At 38.7% G+C, this 19,543-nt stretch overlaps 3 protein-coding genes across 11 annotated transcripts; 2 read left to right on the top strand and 1 right to left on the bottom strand.

The window, feature by feature from the left end:
- The first annotated feature begins 136 nt into the window (after positions 1 to 136).
- Positions 137 to 16,217, top strand: LOC119546160 (embryonic polarity protein dorsal). Of its 9 annotated transcripts, none has more exons than XM_037852279.1 (10): positions 173 to 256; positions 1,099 to 1,168; positions 8,880 to 9,240; positions 9,914 to 10,092; positions 10,155 to 10,549; positions 10,603 to 10,681; positions 13,140 to 13,247; positions 14,397 to 14,459; positions 14,558 to 15,162; positions 15,721 to 16,217. In XM_037852279.1, the coding sequence occupies exons 3-10, from the start codon at positions 8,897 to 8,899 to the stop codon at positions 15,997 to 15,999; spliced, it is 2,052 nt and encodes a 683-aa protein (XP_037708207.1). In that variant the 5' UTR covers positions 173 to 256; positions 1,099 to 1,168; positions 8,880 to 8,896; the 3' UTR covers positions 16,000 to 16,217. The 9 variants fall into 9 exon arrangements, with proteins under 9 accessions (XP_037708199.1, XP_037708201.1, XP_037708198.1 ...); XM_037852278.1 differs by having other exon boundaries at positions 15,718 to 16,063; XM_037852271.1 differs by lacking the exons at positions 14,397 to 14,459; positions 14,558 to 15,162; positions 15,721 to 16,217 and having other exon boundaries at positions 137 to 295; positions 10,603 to 13,281.
- A 370-nt stretch (positions 16,218 to 16,587) lies between these two features.
- LOC119546339 lies at positions 16,588 to 17,166 on the top strand. The gene is made up of 3 exons (XM_037852540.1): positions 16,588 to 16,731; positions 16,792 to 16,956; positions 17,011 to 17,166. Exons 1-3 carry the CDS (start codon positions 16,588 to 16,590, stop codon positions 17,164 to 17,166), a joined length of 465 nt encoding a protein of 154 aa, XP_037708468.1.
- Positions 17,167 to 17,324: 158 nt separating this feature from the next.
- Positions 17,325 to 19,293, bottom strand: LOC119548820. Its single transcript, XM_037856434.1, has 4 exons — positions 19,020 to 19,293; positions 18,404 to 18,956; positions 17,863 to 18,329; positions 17,325 to 17,798 (listed from the first exon to the last, which is right to left on the bottom strand). Exons 1-4 carry the CDS (start codon positions 19,178 to 19,180, stop codon positions 17,459 to 17,461), a joined length of 1,521 nt encoding a protein of 506 aa, XP_037712362.1. The 5' UTR covers positions 19,181 to 19,293; the 3' UTR covers positions 17,325 to 17,458.
- Positions 19,294 to 19,543: the final 250 nt, after the last annotated feature.

Raw genomic sequence — 19,543 nt, 5'->3', positions numbered from 1 at the left:
AGCTCTACGATCTTCAAGTTCTGCGGTATTTTCAATGGCGTCGTCTACGGTATTGCAAAAGTTTCGCCTCGCTCGTCTCTTGCTTCTGGTTGGGGGCAGTTCTTCGGTTCGGTTTAGTCTTCAATTCGCGGGCTTCGAGATCGGTTGTGCGTGTGTGCTACGGGGTTTTATCTCAACTGCCATATTCCGAGCGTTATTTACCTTTTTTCGGTGTGCTTAAAGCTCCCGCTTTCCGACGCTCTTTCGAAGTTGGAAGGCAGGTTGAAATACCAGTAGATAAAAATAAAACGAACAAGTAAAAGAGCTGCATAAAACGCATAAATTCAATTGATCCAAGCAAGTTTCACTTGCTTTTTGGTATTACGAGTGACACAACAACAGAGACTTACCTTTATAGCGGACACAAAACACGACGCACGTATTGATAATTTCGATTAAATTTGAAGGTTTTACCGATTAGATTACACGGCACATCGACCATTTAACCACAGACATTGCAAGAATTACCAAAAAATAAAAGAAAAACCGAAAAAAGCCAAAAAACTATAAAAAGAGAGAAAGAGCGCGGTAAAAAATTACCAAAATTATAAATCGCAAAAAACAAAAACAAAAGCTAAACGATGATCGCATAAGCATTAAAGCCCGGAATTCCCTAGAAGAAAACGACGTCACGTTTCTCTCTCTTTCTCCCTCGCTCTTCTGCCCACTCTCTCTTTCGTCGGTCTTTGATTTCTTAACTTTTCATTAGTTTCTGTTCGAACTGTTCTCCCATAATATTATCGATATTATCGCACTCGCTTTGTGCGCGCGCAAAAATTAAAAAAAAAAAAAGAATCTGAAAGAAAGAGAAGAAAACATTATTTATATATATATAAATAATAAGTAAACCGGTTTCTCCTACACTTTGTGGCTGTGTGTGTTAACGTTAACATTAAAAATACCATTTTTCTACTATAAATAAATGGCTTATTTGGCTTGCTTTGCATTTAACTAATCTACTAATCTACATAACGGCACCATTTTTCGTATAACACAATACAAGTTAAATAGAATAAATGCAAATAAAAAGTGTATTAATTGGTTCGCGTTAAATTTCAGGTGCCTGATATTATAAGCAAACGAAGTGATCAATGCATAGAGCACGTTTTCAGATCACTCCTTGACTCAGGTGAGTCCCCCATAGAGCCTAGCTTTATTTATTGATGTGAACTTTGCTAGTACGATTTTAATAATAATGCGGGGAAAATCCTAATGGCTGGGATCGTCTCGACGACAGTTTTATTTTAGTTGTAAGCCACTAAAGTTTTTAAAGGGCTCTTTAAGTTAAGATAGAAACAATTATCTCTATTTTTAGTCGAAAGTAAGAGTCAACCGGAAATAATATTTCCTGTTAATAGTGTTCAGATTTTTCAAGAATTATTATTATTCACATTTTTAAAATGTGATAATACAGTTTACATGCTTATTTTTTACTAAGCGGAAAGACTTGTCAGTGAATGTACTTTTTTGATATACAATTTTTTTTATGCGTTTCAGACTTTAAATTATTTTATAATAACAAATAAATTCGCAAAACAAAGGGAAATTTTGTAAGATGAATGAAATGTGCTATATCAAACCTTTGACGCATTCTATACCTTTAGTTGACCTAACCTTACATAATTTTTTTTCACTTTACAACGTTTAAAAATTGTAAATTAATTTATGTAGGCTTATGACTATAATATTTTATAGTCTAACATAATTTTCTTAACAATGATGTTATGCGTACCCAGATTAATTAAGAGAAATATAAGAATTGTTTAGCGTTTATTATAATAGGTTTAGTTAGGATTACTCCTTTAAGGACAATGAGGATTACAGTGTAACAGCATTTGTTTTTGGGTGGCAATTATCCACCTGCGTGTTAAATAATCTACGGTGAATGCAAACGATAAACTTAAATAATATAACCAAAACACCTGTGTACATGGCAGCGCAGTCGCAGTGGCTTTTTCGACGTCGCCATAAATGAAAGTTTCTTACGAGCACGTGGGCGGTGAAGGGGGTGGTGCCCAGGGAAAAGCTTTTGCCACTTGCATTTGTATTTATTTTGTATTTTTTTTTTTTAGTTTTTCGCGGCCACTCAAATACGCCGGAGAGGTTTCCAATTGTTTCATTCTAAGATCGACTCGATGCGCCTTCGGTCGTGTTCGCGCTAAAATTCCATTATTTTATTTCTTTTATTTACATTTTCTAACGGTTCGATAAATACTTTTTTTCGTTTTAAACAAATGGTTTAAAAAATTAAATTTTTTAACATCAAAGAGCGGCTATTGTGTTTTGTGAGTGTTCGCTAAAATAAATAAACAAAAAATTAGTCATGAGTGTTAACTGTTCCTTGGTTTAGCTCGCAGGTAATTATGAATAAAAAGGCTTTTAGCTAAGGCGGTGTAATTTCGAAAACTGCAGCCAAGTTAAATGCAAACCGGCTGCTGACTCATAATATCGAGAGTCTCGGAGTAAAAGAAAAACAAAGCGCAAAAGTCGCAACTTTTCAGCCAGTCATCTGCGATATACAAAGCTCGAGTGGAGATTTGTGTGCTAACAGAGATCTAAGGCCAAGTCAATAGATGATATTCCGTATATCTAGTGGAAGTTTCCCCGTATGCTAAAACCAAGTCATGATTGATCCGATATGGCGTTGGGTAAGGCCCTATGCAAATCATCAATCAATAGGGATTCCTTTTCTGTGAAATATCATTTAATCCATATGATATGAAAGCGTATTATTGGACTGATGAGATAATGTGATACGTGCTTTCGCTGGGAGTCACATGGGCCCAGTAATCCCAAAATTATAATGTGCTAATTGCGTGTATGCAACACCATTTATTTTTAAAATTTTGTGATTTAATAATCAAGAACAGATTGTTAAAAATACTGAAAATATATTTGGTTAAGAAATTTCAGTTCTACATTTTGAAAGATAGTCCAATTATTAAACATGAATTTAAAAATAATTGGTTTTTGACCATTTGGAAAAATACTATAAATACATAATCCAATGGAACATTTTCTTCCTGTATACCATAAATTTTGGAACTAGTTCCATCGATTTGTCAGCATATCGGTTATTTATTTTTATTTGAGCTGTAAATTGCTTGACGCCAACGATCGTTAAAAAACATTTGGCTGTCTGGAGGTTTATGCGGAACCCGTTTCTCTGAGGAATTTTTGGCTGCTTCTGCTTCTTTGATGTTGATCTTAATCTTAATTTGTGGTGCTGGCGCCAAAAGAACTTTTTTCTGCGTGTCTTAGCTATTGGAAATTGCATAAAATTAGCATATCTAATGATCGAAACGAAATGTTTTTATTTTATTTTGTTTATTTACCTTTTTATTTTTCGCTAAAAGTAGTCATAACTGGCAGATAAGCGATGAAGAGAGCATCGAAGGGAGAGAATGTTCTATTATTAATCCATTTTATGGTTTAAAACAAAAAACTATTTTAGCGTTCATTGGGTTTTTTATCCGGTAACCATTTATCAAGTGGAATTTCCTCTAGAGATGGGGAAAATAAAAGTTAAAGTTATTTTGAATAATATTTGCATTAGTTTCAAAAGTAACTTGATTCACCTCTAAACGAGTCAAACTGAAATTTAAGTTTGATAAACTGTTAACTCATCCTCTTTCTATTTATATATTTCTTATCTTAATATTGGTTATCTTGGAGTATTGTTTTCGGTATTTATAAGCTTTCGACACCTGGTTACTATCAGTCTGGATGATACGATTGCAGGTTCTATCTGATGGGAATAAACGGTAGCAAATTTAGTTGCCTGCAAATGGTTATAATCACACCATAGCTGTATGATATAATCGTAAATATTACAATTAATTGGGTCACAGGGTTTTTCTTCTACTTCTGAATGACATGTTAAATTGGTTAATCGATTGAAATTGTGGGAATTTCCAGTGTTTCGATATCCTCAAATAAGGAGATTGTATCTCTCAGGGTAACTGACCTATTCCCGTTCGGTTCTATACATTCCCAACGGGAAAGTCACGTAGTTAGTGAATGATTTCTGCCAACAGTGGGTGGCACACGAGCAAAATTCCTCACATATTTCGATCTATATACATAGCTCTACGAGTAGCAAGAAATTTATTTTGTGACTCATTGCGTTTCGTGGAAATTCGTGGGCCAGTCAAAATTGAGATATTTTGTTATTAAAAATCTCTTGGTATGAATATAATGCATCCATTCATTTTGGCAGCGGTGCCATATCCTATATATCCTCTGCTCAGCATAGATCGTATAATTGGGTTCTGCAAACTCATTAGCGAGCTTTCTGAACTGGCGCCAAATACTCAAGGCAGTTTGATCGGTGACAAGAGGCGAGTGGTTTTTTGCCGCGGATATTGAAACGGAAATGCCAATATAGCCCAAAGCCATATGCCTACCATATATACTCGTTGCAAACAAATGTACTCGAATAATGTGTTTATATTCACTGCAAAAACAAACAGTCCTCTGTTGATGCATTTTATTGTAATTTTTAGATACCTTTGCATCTTTGGCTTAGATTAGGCACATTTTGTACGATTCGGTTTTTTCCCCTCAATAAAAGGTGACTCAGTTTCGCAGGGTTTCATATACAGTATAGTGTAAAATTCCATCTAAACTTTGGCTGAAAATTTGTAATTCGATTTGTGTTTACTTAATCAATAATCGAATCTTTTTATGATGCATTTGTAGCTTAAATACATTTTTGTTTTAAGTTATAATGCATTATTTAGTTACAAAATAATTATGGGTCTGGTATTACCACTACTTTTTCGATTTAAAGTTAATAGTTTGCATGTTGTATATATTTTGAGTATTTTATAAAACAACTTTTGCAAACAAAAGATACATACATGTTGAACACCTATGTATATATGACTAATAAAAAAAATTCTTTTTTATTGAATCAGTTACACATAAATCAATAAAACACGTGTCCAAACTTAATCAATTCAATTTGTTTACACAGTTGCAAGCAAGGGTTTATTGACATGGGAAATTAAGTTTTCATTTCAATTTTCATGATACACAGTACGAATAAAGGAAATGAAACAAGGAAGAACGCTATAGTCGAGTACCTCGACTATTAGATACCCGTTACTCAGCTAAAGGGACCAAAGGAAAATGGAGATATGCAAGCAGCAAAGCGAGATTGAAATGCGCCACCTATCGGCGGTAGACAGATTTAAGCGTTATGGGCGTTAGAGTGGGCGTGGCAAATTTTTTTTTGGGTCAATCGATAGGTATTGACGAGACCAATACAGTTCAGTTAAAATTTTGTATCTAGCATAAAAATTGTGGGCGCCACAGGCTTGGGCGGTTTGTGGGCGTTAGAGTGGGCGTGGCATATTTGCGTTACAAACTTGCACTGCGCACAAGGCTACGGAATCTAAATCTGAGATCCCAATTCTCTATCCTTGATAGTTTCCGAGATATCCACGTTCATATTTACGATTTCTTGAAGTTTGTGGGCGGTTTGTGGGCGTAAAGGTGGGCGTGGCAAATTTTTTTTTGAGTCAATCGATAGGTATTGATGAGAACAATACATTTCAGTTAAAATTTTTATTCTAGCATCAAAACTGTAGGAGCCACAGCTTTGGGCGGTTTGTGGGCGTTAGAGTGGGCGTGGCACTCTACTGAAATAAACTTGCGCTGCGTAAGAAGCTCAGGAATCTGCACGCCAAATCTCAATAGCCTAGCTCTCATAGTTTCCGAGATCTCAGCGTTCATCCGGACAGACAGACGGACAGACGGACAGACGGACAGACGGACAGACGGACATGGCTAGATCGACTCGGCTAGTGATCCTGATCAAGAATATATATACTTTATGGGGTCGGAAACGCTTCCTTCTGCCTGTTACATACTTTCCGACGAATCTAGTATACCCTTTTACTCTACGAGTAACGGGTATAAAAATACGTATACAGTTTAAAATTTTCGTGAAAACTGGGACAATTGCCTCAACGAAAGAGAAAATTCCTTGAAAGCAAAAGCAATAAATACATGACAAGATACAAATACACGAACGAACGTACATTGTACCTAAAGCCAAAATTTTAAATGAAATACATTTTTAAAATATTAGGAAAAATAAAAATAGCAGAAAGCTCGACGACAAAACTTTTTGCTGGGCAGGCGTGCATAAAGTGTTCTGTGTTTTTTCCCAAAAACATTTTGCTCGGTTCAGTGTTCAGACATTTGGCGAGTACTCAAGACGTTTCCCGAGTGTGTTTTCGTCGGCTCCGTCAACTAGAGAAATATTTCTCTCGATAATACCTATAGACACAAAATATATAAAGATTCAAGACCAAAGCGAAAACTACAAAAAAAAAAACGATCGGTGTGCGGTGATTGAAAAATACAAATCAAATAATCGTAATAATAACTTGAGTACAAACTCTATTCGTCTTGTCAGTATTATAATTGATTAAATAGTTCAACCTGTTAAATATCCGAATATCTTTAACTTTTATCTGTGTGGTGAACCGTTTTCCGTCAAAGTTTGGCCGTGATAAGTGAAAGGTGATTTATCGCTCGATTCTCTATAAAGATAAATACGTATGTGTAATATATACAGGAACCAAATTGCGTTTGTAATACGTTTGTTGGCTTTTATCCAACTAGCTTTTCATACTTGCCAAATTCAAATTGTTTCATGACGTAATTCTTCCCGAATATGCAACACGAAAATGTGATCAGTTTTTGGTCTCAAGAATTGGTTTTCTATCATTAAATAAAATCTTTTGTTAAATTTGTATTAGTGTCTTTTGATTTATTATATTTCTTTTGGTTTAAAGGTTATCACACTTCTCTTTCCTTAGATTTGTTGTTTCTTTCATTTAATTATGAACATTGTCATATTGGACGTGATTTATAATCGGAATATTTATTTCTAGTTGACGCACAAAAAGCGTTTGGCAGCTGCGAAAACTTTGATAGGGAATCGAATTCTCCTAGAAAAAACAGATGTGTTTTCTGTACATGAATATTTTGATAAGCTAAAACAAATGTTAAATAAAAACCAGAATGAGTTCTTTTACTCTCTTTACTTAATAAACACTTTAATGTTACAATGGGTGTTACATATTTTTAGACATGTGTAAATGATGTCACAAGTTCAGTAACCGCAAGCGCAAAAAATTTTGATATTGATAAAACAGAATGGCAGTTATCAGACATGGTTTCTTTTGTTTAGCTTCATGAATATAAATATTTATATTCAAGATGATGAGTAAAACATCACATTCTGAGAAAACATTATAGTTCAAGGAAAAGATTTTAATATTTAAATATATGTATAAATCTCTTAGGAACTTACATACATACCTTTTTAACTATTTAAAAAAATAACCTCAATGAACATGAAACACTATCTAACATTGTTGATATGGAACGTCCCATAAGTGAACTTAGTTTTTGTGAATAATAATAATACCAAAGAAGCAAAGGCTTTATTTTAAAGGTATATTTTTTCGAAACGTATATAGTCTTCCCTAAACTTGCTTTTATCTTACAAAAATAAAATTGGCACACGTTTCCTGGCCTCTTCTTTTTACCCCCACCGATGACATCGGTTCTGATCGGACCAATGCATGGGCATTAGTTTGGTCAGCCATTGACGTATTTTACCCACGGCAGACCGATGTCTAGACGCGATCAGCGAATAAACTCTGAGGTCATACAGCTACTAAGTCTCAGTCTATATCTTATTCCTTGGTACGTCTTTGAATGATCGGCGAACAAAACGTTGACAATTCGCCGCGCCATCATTGATAAAATGTTTTGTTTGGATTGTTCCAAACCTGCAAAAAAAATAAAACGAGATACAAAGCTCTCCCATCTCCGGGGAGGCCAGTCTGCGAGGCAATCTATATATACGGTCCACCTATATATACCACCTGATACATGGGAGGCAGAGTTTTTGTCGCTTTGTGGCCGCGTTACGCAAAATGCTATTTATAAACAAGGCGTCCGGAGCTTTAGCCGGACTATACCGGACCAGACCGGGGCCGGACCCGAACCCAGACCCGGCCAAAAAGAAAAACACAACAGAAACGCACCCACTGCAGCTGCATCAGATCGCGGAGAATATTATGAAAATATACACATTTTGCCTAATGACCCCTAAATAGCGCTATTAATTCTGTCCGTCGTCATACACAAAAACGCCCACCCACCAAGAATTGGGGGGCCTAATAGATGGCGATCGGTCTGCGCGGAGAGTTTGCCACCTATTTCAGTTTTCCGCCAGACGCTTTACGGTCCGGTTCGTCATAGCCAGTGGTCAGGAGAGTCTTACTTATATAGCAGATCACTGCACGAGTCTGAGGCTTTATTTTCGATCAGCATCGTCATCGTCTGGCGTTGTCTGGGGGCCTTCGATTTGCTTGCCAAGGAATTGTTCCTCGTTTGCTATTGGCCATAACTTTAAATCAGAAAAAGGTGCAAAAAATGTAACAGACGAGTCTATTTCAGTACATTATCTCAATACAAGAGCATATGCAATTCTTCACAGAACAAATTGCAAAGATTTGTCTTCAAAAATTCTAAGAAAAATAAATAATACATATTTTTAAGGCAAAATGTACCTATACAAAAATATGGGATAATATCGTAGTACTCGACTTTTTTTATAGAAAACATTTGTTTTTCTCTTAAAATAAAGTATTGGTTTTGATATCAAGTTAGTTTTTATGAAAAGGTTGAAACATTTCAAACACTGAGCTGTTCTAAGAAAGACGCGTCTTCTCTAACAAATAAATTGTATATTTTTAAACCATATATTTTTGGAGCTTTAAATTATATTAATTCTTTCCTTCGCCTTTCAGTTAATTTCGGCCACGCAATGTTTCCCAACCAGAACAACGTAGCGGCTTCTGGGCCGGGTCCAGCGGCTGATGGCCAACAAAGCCTCAACTACAACGGACTGCCCGCCCAGCAGCCACAACAACAGCAGCAATTGCCACAGTCCACGAAGAATGTGCGGAAGAAACCCTATGTCAAGATCACCGAACAGCCGGCGGGAAAGGCCCTCAGATTTCGGTACGAGTGCGAGGGTCGCTCCGCCGGTTCCATTCCTGGCGTGAACTCCACGCCGGAGAACAAAACCTATCCGACCATCGAGATTGTGGGCTACAAGGGACGCGCCGTGGTTGTCGTCTCATGTGTTACCAAGGATACGCCATATCGGTGAGTCGATTTCCTAGCTTAGTACTAGAAAAAATATTAAATATTAAAACCAAAATTAGAAAAAGTCGTAGCAAATTAGATAACCTCTATAAGATTAGACGGCATTACTGTAGCTTTCCTGATATCGCCTACACAGAAAAATTTCTGTGTTTGAATTGGCGGTATTAAGATTGTATATCTCAATAACTAAATTATTAGTTCAATTAGTTTATACTTATCATAAAGTTGTTAAATAAACTAAATTTAACTTTTATATTCTCACCATTTCGTTTTAATATTGAGAGCATAAATATAAAGATTATTAAGAACGAATGTTCTCGATTCAAGAACAATGTACTTGAATATTTCTCGGTGTAAGCGCTGATTCGCTCATAGTCAACCATTTTATATATATATTATATGTTTAATATTCCGAATATATATTTTTCTCTTTATCACTAGAAAAATTAATATATTTTTTATATATTAAAATATTTAATATTTCTTATTTGCTTAGTTAAATATTATTATAGTATTATGTTATAAATATTATATTATTTTACCATTTGTGTACTCTTAATACAATTTTAGAAAAGTAAAACAGAGGAATAAAATAGTTATCATCTATGATAGTTATACTATAATTATTTTACAACTGTTATGCTATTAGTTAATATGTTTCCTTTGATTTTAGTCCTCATCCCCACAATCTGGTGGGCAAGGAGGGCTGCAAGAAGGGCGTCTGTACACTGGAGATTAATAGTGAGACAATGCGTGCCGTGTTCAGTAACCTGGGCATTCAGTGTGTCAAGAAGAAGGATATTGAGGCGGCGCTAAAGGCTCGCGAGGAGATCCGTGTGGATCCATTTAAGAGTAAGTGCAAATACTAGAATTTGAGAAATCTGAAAATAAACCATATATGTTTGCTATCTTAGGTGGCTTCACGCACCGTTTCCAGCCCTCGAGTATCGACTTGAACTCGGTGCGATTGTGCTTTCAAGTATTTATGGAGAGCGAGCAAAAGGGTCGATTCACCTCGCCCCTGCCGCCGGTGGTTTCGGAGCCCATCTTCGACAAGAAGGCCATGTCCGACCTGGTCATCTGCCGGCTGTGCAGCTGCTCGGCCACCGTCCTCGGGAACACCCAGATCATCCTGCTCTGCGAGAAGGTGGCCAAGGAGGACATTTCCGTGCGGTTTTTCGAGGAGAAGAATGGGCAGAGCGTTTGGGAGGCCTTCGGTGACTTTCAGCACACCGATGTCCACAAACAGACTGCCATTACCTTTAAGACGCCGCGCTATCATACCCTGGACATCACAGAACCCGCCAAGGTGAGGGATAAATTATATATTAAATAATATGTAATAATATTTTGTTCCAATAGGTCTTCATCCAACTGCGACGTCCCTCGGACGGAGTCACCAGCGAGGCCCTGCCCTTCGAGTACGTGCCAATGGACTCAGGTAAACATACGTTCTGGAATCTTCATCGGCACCTCAAGCGGAAGCCCGACGAAGATCTCTTTCAGCAGATCCTCAGGTTGGATGCCAAGCGGGAAGTGCAGGCACCAACCATTGAGGTCATCGATTTGGATACACCGAAAATAGAGGTGCAACCTAGGCTAACATTGGATCTAGACTTTAATCAAGAGGAATCTCAACCAGAGGAGCCATCCTCTGAGCAAGAGCAATATACACAAGAGCAATCTGTACAGCAGGAGCAATATGTGCAGCAGGAACAGCAGGAGGAGCAATCTTTTCAGCTGGATGAACCTATGCAGCAGGAGCAATCCCTGCAACAGGAACAGCCAGCACAGCAATCTTTGGAACAGACCTCAGACCATCTGCCCGATCACATTACGGATAATTTGCCCGAGGATATGGAGGCAGCGGATGCCCAGGCCGAAGCCGAGGCCCATCGCCTGCGTTCGGAGCAGGAAAAGGAGATTGATACCATCATTGATGAGAAGGTACGGGAGCTGGAGCAATTGGAACTGGGTCAGCAGTTGGAACCACGTCCCTTGTCGGCCAATGATAAGATCACCGAATGGATGAAGTCCAGCGAGATTGAGCAGCAAGGCCATGAGCCAAGTCCCACTGGGGATGCAGATGTTTTGGACTCGGCCCTGGAGATTACCAGGTCGGATAAGACTCTGGATGAACTACTCGAGACAGTGGCCGAGCTGGATGAGATTTACACCGATTTTAAGGTCCAACGCGATACATACAATAATACCATACAGAATGAGTTGTTGGCTGGAATGGAGGGACGTGCTCCTCTGCAGGTGGAAGATAGTTTCGATGATGCTGCCACCTATACCAGCCTGCAGATTGCCTTTAAGAATCCCGTACTCATACCCATGGAGGATATAATGCCCCCCACGCCGCCCATGTCGCAATGCGCTCCCGAGGATGCCCATCAGCATTATGATCCCGTGGAGGTGAACTCACAAGCAAACAAGCCAGAGACTCCATTGCGACCAGTTCCTCCAGCGCCGCCGGCCATTCTGACGGTACCATTTCCGCCGGAGGAGGAGAAGCTGCCGCCCTTGCCCCCAAAAAGGATTCGGAAACAGGACAACAATGTTGAGAATCGTTCCATTGAGGCCAATACGGTTCCGGCCAGGCCAGCCACAGCTGAATCTCCGCTCAACAAAAGACTCCCTCCCGCTCCGAAGAATCCGAACTTTAACACTCTACCGCGTCAAAAGAAACCGGGATTCTTCTCGAAACTCTTCTCGCGTCGCAAAAGCAAACCGGACTTGGCCCAGGGACAGGAGAACTCCTCCTTGTTGGATTCCAAGGCAACTAGTCGGGAGCCCAGCATAGGACACTTTAACATGCAGGATCCCATGAGGGCATCCCTGCGCTCCTCCAAGTCAGCGGCTCCGTTCATCTCTAGTCCACCACAAGCCAAATCCAGTCCTGTGAAGGCCAAGAGACCAGGATCCAAGCTGACCAAACCGGTGGGCAGGAGTGTGAGCAGTGTTTCCGGCAAGAGACCTGGGTATCTGAATGCCGATGTGGTGCACATACCTCTGAAGGGTGACAGTGCCAATAGTTTGCCCCAGCATCATAGAAACGAGGGCTACTCCCAGTCGAGTACGATTTCGATGGGTGGTTTGGATAGACGCACTGCATCCGCTTTGCAACTGGCCGACATACCAATTAGCGAGGGCGGCATGGAACTGGTGGCCATTGCCGATCGCCAGAGTCTGCACAATTTGGTCAGCTCCATCGAGGGGCACTTCAATGTCCAACTGGATCCCAATCTGGATCTAACCGAGGCCGAGCACTTTGCCTTGTACACGAGTATTCCGCCCATTGCGGCGGCCAGTGAATTCGATGAGACCTCCGCCTACTATGCCCCCGTGGATGCAGGAGAGATCTTGACGCCCGACGAGGTGGCCAGGCGTTTGGCGGCGGCAAATGGCCTCTAAATTGGTTGAACACGTTGTTTATAGGCAAACGAACCGAAGGAAGAAACCCTCCAACGAAACCCATAGAAAAAAACGAAGAAAGTTGGCCTCAAGCCAGAGGGGAATCCATTTCCATCATCTCTGGCGCCACAAATTGTCCACTTGTGTGAGGGCATCTGAAGAGAAATTCCTTTTCAGAACCTTCAAGAATTTGTATTTGTTTTATATTTGATAATTGTGCTAAAAGTATCCCTGAATATTTTGTAAGCGATACCAGGCAAAAAGACCCCAAAAAAATGGGGTCAAAACCAATTTGTTATTGTCCAGGTGGTGGCCCCTTTTAAGGGGCCAACCTAACTATTGTATTTATAAGCGAAATCACTCAATTTTCAGAGTAGAGTAAGATTTCCCCCCAAATGGAATCGAATGTATTGTTTAAAATTGAAAACGAAAACCCCATTTTGTATGTGCCTACAACACGGTGTGTATATTTTGTCTTATAGATCCAGCGCACTTGAGGCGGAAACGTCAGAAGACTGGCGGTGATCCCATGCACCTGCTGCTCCAGCAGCAGCAGAAACAGCAGTTGCAGAACGACCACCAGGATGGCAGTAAGTTCACTGTTGAGATTAGATATCCCATAAACTGGTGTCGGTCTTCTATATCCTATCCTCTGTTGTGTCTCTCTTGGCTTTGAGTCTACTTTTTGATCCCCCCTTGTGAGTTTGGATCAACTGGGGTGCATACTTTGTTTTGAGATGCCAGCCATCTAACTGAAAATCCTACCTACCTAGTCAAATATCTTTATGTATTTGATCTTTTTTCGGTATACCAAAGACTTAACTTAACTATTCATCGCCTCTGATGATGTATTAATCGAATAGACTCTTAGCAACTATTAGATAGCACTCAATGCACACACACTCACCAAAAAATAAACACCAGGAGAATACTATTTGTAGGGAAGAAGGTCCCTACTATATTTATATATTGATTTACATCTATATAGTCGAAATTATAGTCAAGGGTGAGAGATTGATTTGAAATCAATATGGAGTTTTTGTCGCTTTTCTACTCGTTCAAATGCGAAGAATATTTGATATTTTTTATATATTGAAAAATTACAAGTTTGGTAAAAATATTTTGTATAAAATATAGTAGCTTAATAAAACAGAAAAAAAAAACAAGTTAAAAAGAAAAAATCAAATGAAAAAATGTTTTATTCAAACGGAACTGTTTATAGGTTGAAGTAAGTTTTGCTCTAGGTTTCCTTACTTCAAACAAGTTTTTTACAGTTCTGAGTAAGTTGTTACCAGAAAATTTCTTTGAGCTTATAGTTTTTTGTTTTGTTATGATTATGTCTGCATGGCCTATTCATTTCTTAATTGATTTAAGTTACAGCAAAATATTTTTAATTTTACGCCACACTAACTTATGGGTTACAAATCTAACCAAAATTATGATTTTATCAAAAAATTTAAGAAAACAAAACAAAATCTTACTTATAATGGTGATAATCCTTTTTTCGGTCTTGACTTATTATTTTAGGGATGTTTTTATTTTTCAACCGTTTACAAATTATTATCCCAATACCTTAAGTTAAAGATTTATTGGTGTGCTGCATTTTCTGGTTTTTTGTTTGCTAATTCAACTTAACTTATTTGTTTCATTGAGCATTGTTTGTTGTTTGCTTACTTTCATGTTTGATATGAGCTATTGTTTTTTAATATTTTAATTTTATTTGAATGCTTGCTTTTTAGGACAAACTAACATGAATTGCTGGAATGCACAAATAATACCGCCCATTAAAACGGAACCAAGAGGTAAGTTTACTGTATTGGGAATTAAAACTCCAAGTTAGTTTTTTATTTGTTAGTTAAAATTCAGAAATAAAATAAAAACGGGTTCGATCATCCTGCAGATACCTCACCACAGCCCTTTGGCCTGGCTTATCGAGCACCTCCCGAGCTCACCCCCTCGCCCCAGCCGCTGTCGCCGTCGAGCAACTACAACCACAACAGCACCCCCTCGCCCTACAACATGGCCCCTTCGGTCACGCCCACCAATGGCCAGCAGCAACTGATGTCGCCCAACCACCCACAGCAGCAGCAGCAACAACAGCAGCAGCAACAATATGGGGCAACAGACCTGGGCAACAACTACAATCCCTTTGCCCAGCAGGTCCTTGCACAACAGCAACAGCAACACCAGCAACAGCAGCAGCAACAACAGCAGCAACACCAGCAGCAACAGCAGCAACATCAACAGCAGCAGCAACAGCAACAGGCCTTGCAGTTCCATGCCAATCCATTCGGTAATCCCGTTGGCAACAACTGGGAAAGCAAGTTCACGGCGGCAGCTGTTGCAGCAGCAGCAGCAACTGCGACAGGAGCAACACCTGCCAACGGCAACAGCAACAATCTCAGTAATCTCAACAATCCCTTCACCATGCACAACCTGCTGACATCCGGCGGAGGTCCTGGGAACGGCAGCAATCTTCAGTGGAACCTGACCCCAAATCATCTGGTGAGTACAACAAAAATAAAGATTTTTTTAATTAAAGTTCGGGATAAAAAAAAAGTTTGAAAATTACAAAAAATGAATATTAAAATACCATTATATACAATAAATAATACTCATTTATTTTAATGTGTTTTAAAATATAAACAAAAATATTTCGAAAATATTACTTTCGAAACAGAGCAGCTTGAAGTTAAAACATACCCTACTTGCTCTTACTCACAGTAATTTAGTTCACGGTCTTGCTTTTCGTCTCTTTTTTCGATTTCAGAGTAGTTTCAAATATATAGGAAACGAAAAATTTTAAAATTTTTAGTTTAAGCAATCTTCGGATTTCAAGTAATATATTTAGTTGAACTTGAGTATTATCAAATACTGTTTTTAAGAATTCCAAATTTTTTTTGGACGGTTTCCAGTTTAAAAAAATTGTGCAAAGCATACAAATTTTTGATCTTAAAAATTGATTAATCCATTAAAGTAATTTCTCATTAAAAACACACTAATTTTCTTATTTAAAATTAAACTTACCATTAAAATAAAACTAAATTGATAAAATTTCAGCAGAATCAGCACACGCTCCATCAGCAGCAGCAACTACAGCAGCAACATGTCCCGCCCATGAACCAGTACGACAACAATGCCACCAGCAACAACAATCCCAACAACGGCAATGCCAACAACAACAATAACACCGCCGGCAACCAAGCGGATAATGGTCCCACGATCAGTAATTTGCTCAGTTTCGATAGTGGCCAATTGGTGAACATAAACTCAGAGGATCAGCAGATACTGCGGCTCAACTCGGAAGATCTACAGATATCAAACTTATCCATATCAACGTAATACCTTATTGAAAAGAACCCATTACAAACATAGCAAAAAACAAAAGGAGGCAGTAGGATGAAGATAATAATAATGTAGACTTAAACCTTATCGACCTGGTCGTCGTCTAATTGATTGTTTTAGTGTTGTAATACCTAGTCCTAAGAAAAATGTAATATGTGTGTTTTTGTAGAAAATAAGGTTTTTTATATATGAATAAATTAATCGTTTTAGCAGTATATAGAGAGAATTACTTGTCTGCTTTTTAATTTCATTTTTTGTTTCGCTAACGCATGTTTAACGGCTCTTAATGAGGTAAAATTCAATTTAATTGCATTTCAATTGTAAGATTAAAAAAAAACCATATATTGTGCAATGAACTATAAAATAATGAGAATTTAATGGACATGGTTTTTTGACATCTTTTCAGTCCTACCTATAACTCCGATTTAAGTGGTTGTTAAAAACAGATCCAAAAGCCGAAATGAACTTACAATATCCTGCGCTGTTGAATATAATATTTTTGATATGTGTGCATTCGGTAGGTTTTTAATATGACAGTTTTCTTTTATGTCCAATGGTAATCTTTTAAAGGTTGCAAATCATCGTATGGAATTTACCAATATTAAATGTACCACCTTTGATAAAGAATTTAGCGATTTTGAATATTGCTATCTTAAAGCTGCGAATCGCACATATAAATACTTGTCGCTCAAGGTTCGGCTCTATAAGGTTCCAGTTCATCAATTTACGGTACGATATAGTCCTATGTTTTATGCATACCTCTTTGAATTTAGTTAATATTACTTTTAGGTGAATGTCGCATTCCATAAGCGATCGAATGGTCTTTTACCGATTAACCATAATATTACATTTGATGGCTGCAAAATGGTAGCCGATAACGGAAGTCCCTGGACTTCATTTCTGTTCGGCGTGATGAAAGAGTATTCAAATATCAACCACTCTTGTCCTTATGATGTATGTTCTTTTTTCTTTTTTGTTTATAGTTAACATTTCCTATTTGACTTTTAGCATGATGTTATTGTGGATAAGCTGCCCGCTCAATTTGTTAAACAACGATTTAGCTCACTATTACCATTTCCAGAAGGCGATTATGTATTTAACAGCAATTGGATAGCTTACGGCATAAATCGGGCCAATGTGAGGCTCCACTTCTCATATAATTAATTTGAATGCATTGTATTTGATTGAAGTTAAATTATATATATGTATATTATTTAAAAAAATAAATTTATTCGAACATTTGCTAAAATAAATTTCTGACTGTTTTTAATTAAGTATAAAACTGGAATAATGCTTAATTTTAAATAATTCAAACATTTTGCTATTCGTATTTATTTCATAAAACTGCCAACAAAGATTTAAAGAGCAATATCAACCGTAAGGAAAAATATTGAAAATCTAAACAACAATAAGTAGCAATCACAAAACAAATAAGGTAAAGAACTTCAAGAAATTATTAAATGGGATTTTCTTGTTCTTGGTCTTTAACAACCTTCTCGGTAATGTCAGAATTATCGACCTCCTCAAGATCAATTTCTGAGCCCCGTGAAAAAAATCCCTTGAGTCTATTGACCGCTCCTGGAAACGAAGGTGTCGGTGGCGGAGTACCAGGTAGCATATAGTGGGCCACGAAGTGCAGCATGCGATATGTGGCATGCTGGTAGGCCTGGCTCTGGGCGAAGCACTGGCGGATCCTCTGGCCCAAGGTGGCGGCCAAGCAATTCTGGAGGGTGACCAGCTGCTCCTCTTTCTCCTCGATGGAACGCTCCATCTTTAAGGTTTGCTCGAGCAACATGCTAAATGATAAATATTAAAATATTTAGAAGGTACTATGGATTCCCTGGATTCCGGCACCCTTACCTATACTGCTTATCGGATCCCCGCTTGAGATCCTCCAGTTTGGCCATATTTTCGCGCAGCTTATCGATGAAATCCCGCTTGAGGGCCAAATCGATTTGGAGTAGATCCAGCTGGCGGCCCAGTTCATCCTGTGCAGACTGACTCTCCTGGTAATCGCGTTGCAGGCGGGTCAACTGCTCCAGCTGCTCCCGCTGCTGGCTGCTCACCTGGAAGAGTTCCGATCTGAGGGACTGTTGCATCTCCTGCAGATTCCCGATGTCCTGGTCCTTGATGGCCAACTCCTCGGCCAGTTTCTCCTTCTCGGTTTTAACCTGCACCAGCATTAGACTCAGTTCTTCGTAGGAGAGCTTTGTCTGGGCATTCTCACGATAGGATTGCCTGAGCTGATCATTCAAAGTTTCATTGCGACGTTTCTCCACCGAAAATAGCGAGTTATAGACATGCAACTGGTTGCGATTCTTCACAAACTATGGTTATTATATTAGGATAGAATGATAAGGGAATAAGCAATATTTAAATAATATTTTTTATGGATACCCACACTCTTTTTGTAGTCCTCCACCTGATCGCTGAGTTGACGAACCTCCTCACGTCTCCTGCGCCAAGCGTGCAGCATGATGGTGTTGAAGATCCTCAAGCTGGCCACCCGGGCATCCTGATCTGGGCCAACGACAAAGCTCATCTGTCCTTCAATTAGAGCGTTGTCCTGCAGCACCAACTGGCTCATCTTGCCCTCCAATCCCGAGGCTCCAGTTTCTTCCTGCGCCAACTTCTGGACAGTTTTCTTAGGCGAGGGCACATGGGTCATTAGCTGATAGCTTCCTGTGCGACGAGCCTCTTTGAAGTCCATTTGGGAAAGCGATTTGCGCACTCGGAAGTTAATCAAAGTCGATGTCTGTTGACGCTTGAGGGTCAAGTACGGGGTCAAGGAGGAGGGCTCCCGGAGCAGACTGGTTTTTGGCATAACCGTGTAGCTGGGTTGACCACTACTGGAAACCGTGGTGGTCATGGAGTTGTCCGAGGAAGAGGGTGTCAGTAGCACAGCCTTGGGTATTTTGTTCAGCAGCTTTTTGTTGTTCTCCTGGTCTGCGAAGCTAATGGGGGGTTACACAAAAGATATATCTTATTATCATTATATATCTGATCCTTAAACTCACACATTCTCCTTCTTCAAATTTCGCTGCCCCAAAATGTGGCGTTTCTTTGCCTGTAAGGAAATAAGTGACTTGGAGTAGAGCGCTCTGGGCGACCCTTTCTGAGGGATTGAGGACAAGCCAGTCTGTTTTCCTTGACGAATGCGTGGACTTTTGGGCAACATCGTGATCAAAATTAATATTTAAACTCGAAACGAACCAAAAAACACTTTTTTATTTTTATTTTGCTAAAAACGTACAGAAATCAGTAAGTAAAATGAAGTCTGGTTATAGAAGCTAGCTGGCAACTAATGAAGTTAAGGAAATGACCTACTAGCCCCATTACTTGGTTACATATTTTTATTGATAATTTGATGGCTGGCAGCTAAGTAAAAAAATCGTTATTAAAGCTAACGTAATTTTTTGACGCAATATTAATAAAATTTTGTTTTAAATTTCAAATTTACACTTTCAAACTTGTAATAAAAATAAAACAAGAGATTAAATCAATTACTAAGATTATAACTCAGAAGGGTATTACTGTTTTT

Source organism: Drosophila subpulchrella, chromosome 2L (genome assembly GCF_014743375.2).
Source record: "Drosophila subpulchrella strain 33 F10 #4 breed RU33 chromosome 2L, RU_Dsub_v1.1 Primary Assembly, whole genome shotgun sequence".
NCBI classification, from domain to species: Eukaryota; Metazoa; Arthropoda; class Insecta; order Diptera; family Drosophilidae; genus Drosophila; species Drosophila subpulchrella.
Note: the sequence above shows the minus strand (reverse complement) of the source record. Positions and strands in the feature narration are given on the sequence as shown.

Coding starts and splice junctions, on each gene's coding strand:
- LOC119546339 (XM_037852540.1), top strand. CDS start 16,588: ATGGAATTTACCAATATTAAATGTACCACCTTTGATAAAGAATTTAGC. Junction 16,732..16,791: donor TTCCAGTTCATCAATTTACG/GTACGATATAGT, acceptor TATTACTTTTAG/GTGAATGTCGCATTCCATAA. Junction 16,957..17,010: donor ACCACTCTTGTCCTTATGAT/GTATGTTCTTTT, acceptor TTTGACTTTTAG/CATGATGTTATTGTGGATAA.
- LOC119548820 (XM_037856434.1), bottom strand. CDS start 19,180: ATGTTGCCCAAAAGTCCACGCATTCGTCAAGGAAAACAGACTGGCTTG. Junction 18,957..19,019: donor AATTTGAAGAAGGAGAATGT/GTGAGTTTAAGG, acceptor ACCCCCCATTAG/CTTCGCAGACCAGGAGAACA. Junction 17,799..17,862: donor GGATCCGATAAGCAGTATAG/GTAAGGGTGCCG, acceptor TTTATCATTTAG/CATGTTGCTCGAGCAAACCT.
- LOC119546160 (XM_037852271.1), top strand. CDS start 8,897: ATGTTTCCCAACCAGAACAACGTAGCGGCTTCTGGGCCGGGTCCAGCG. Junction 10,093..10,154: donor CCGTGTGGATCCATTTAAGA/GTAAGTGCAAAT, acceptor TTGCTATCTTAG/GTGGCTTCACGCACCGTTTC. Junction 10,550..10,602: donor ACATCACAGAACCCGCCAAG/GTGAGGGATAAA, acceptor TTGTTCCAATAG/GTCTTCATCCAACTGCGACG.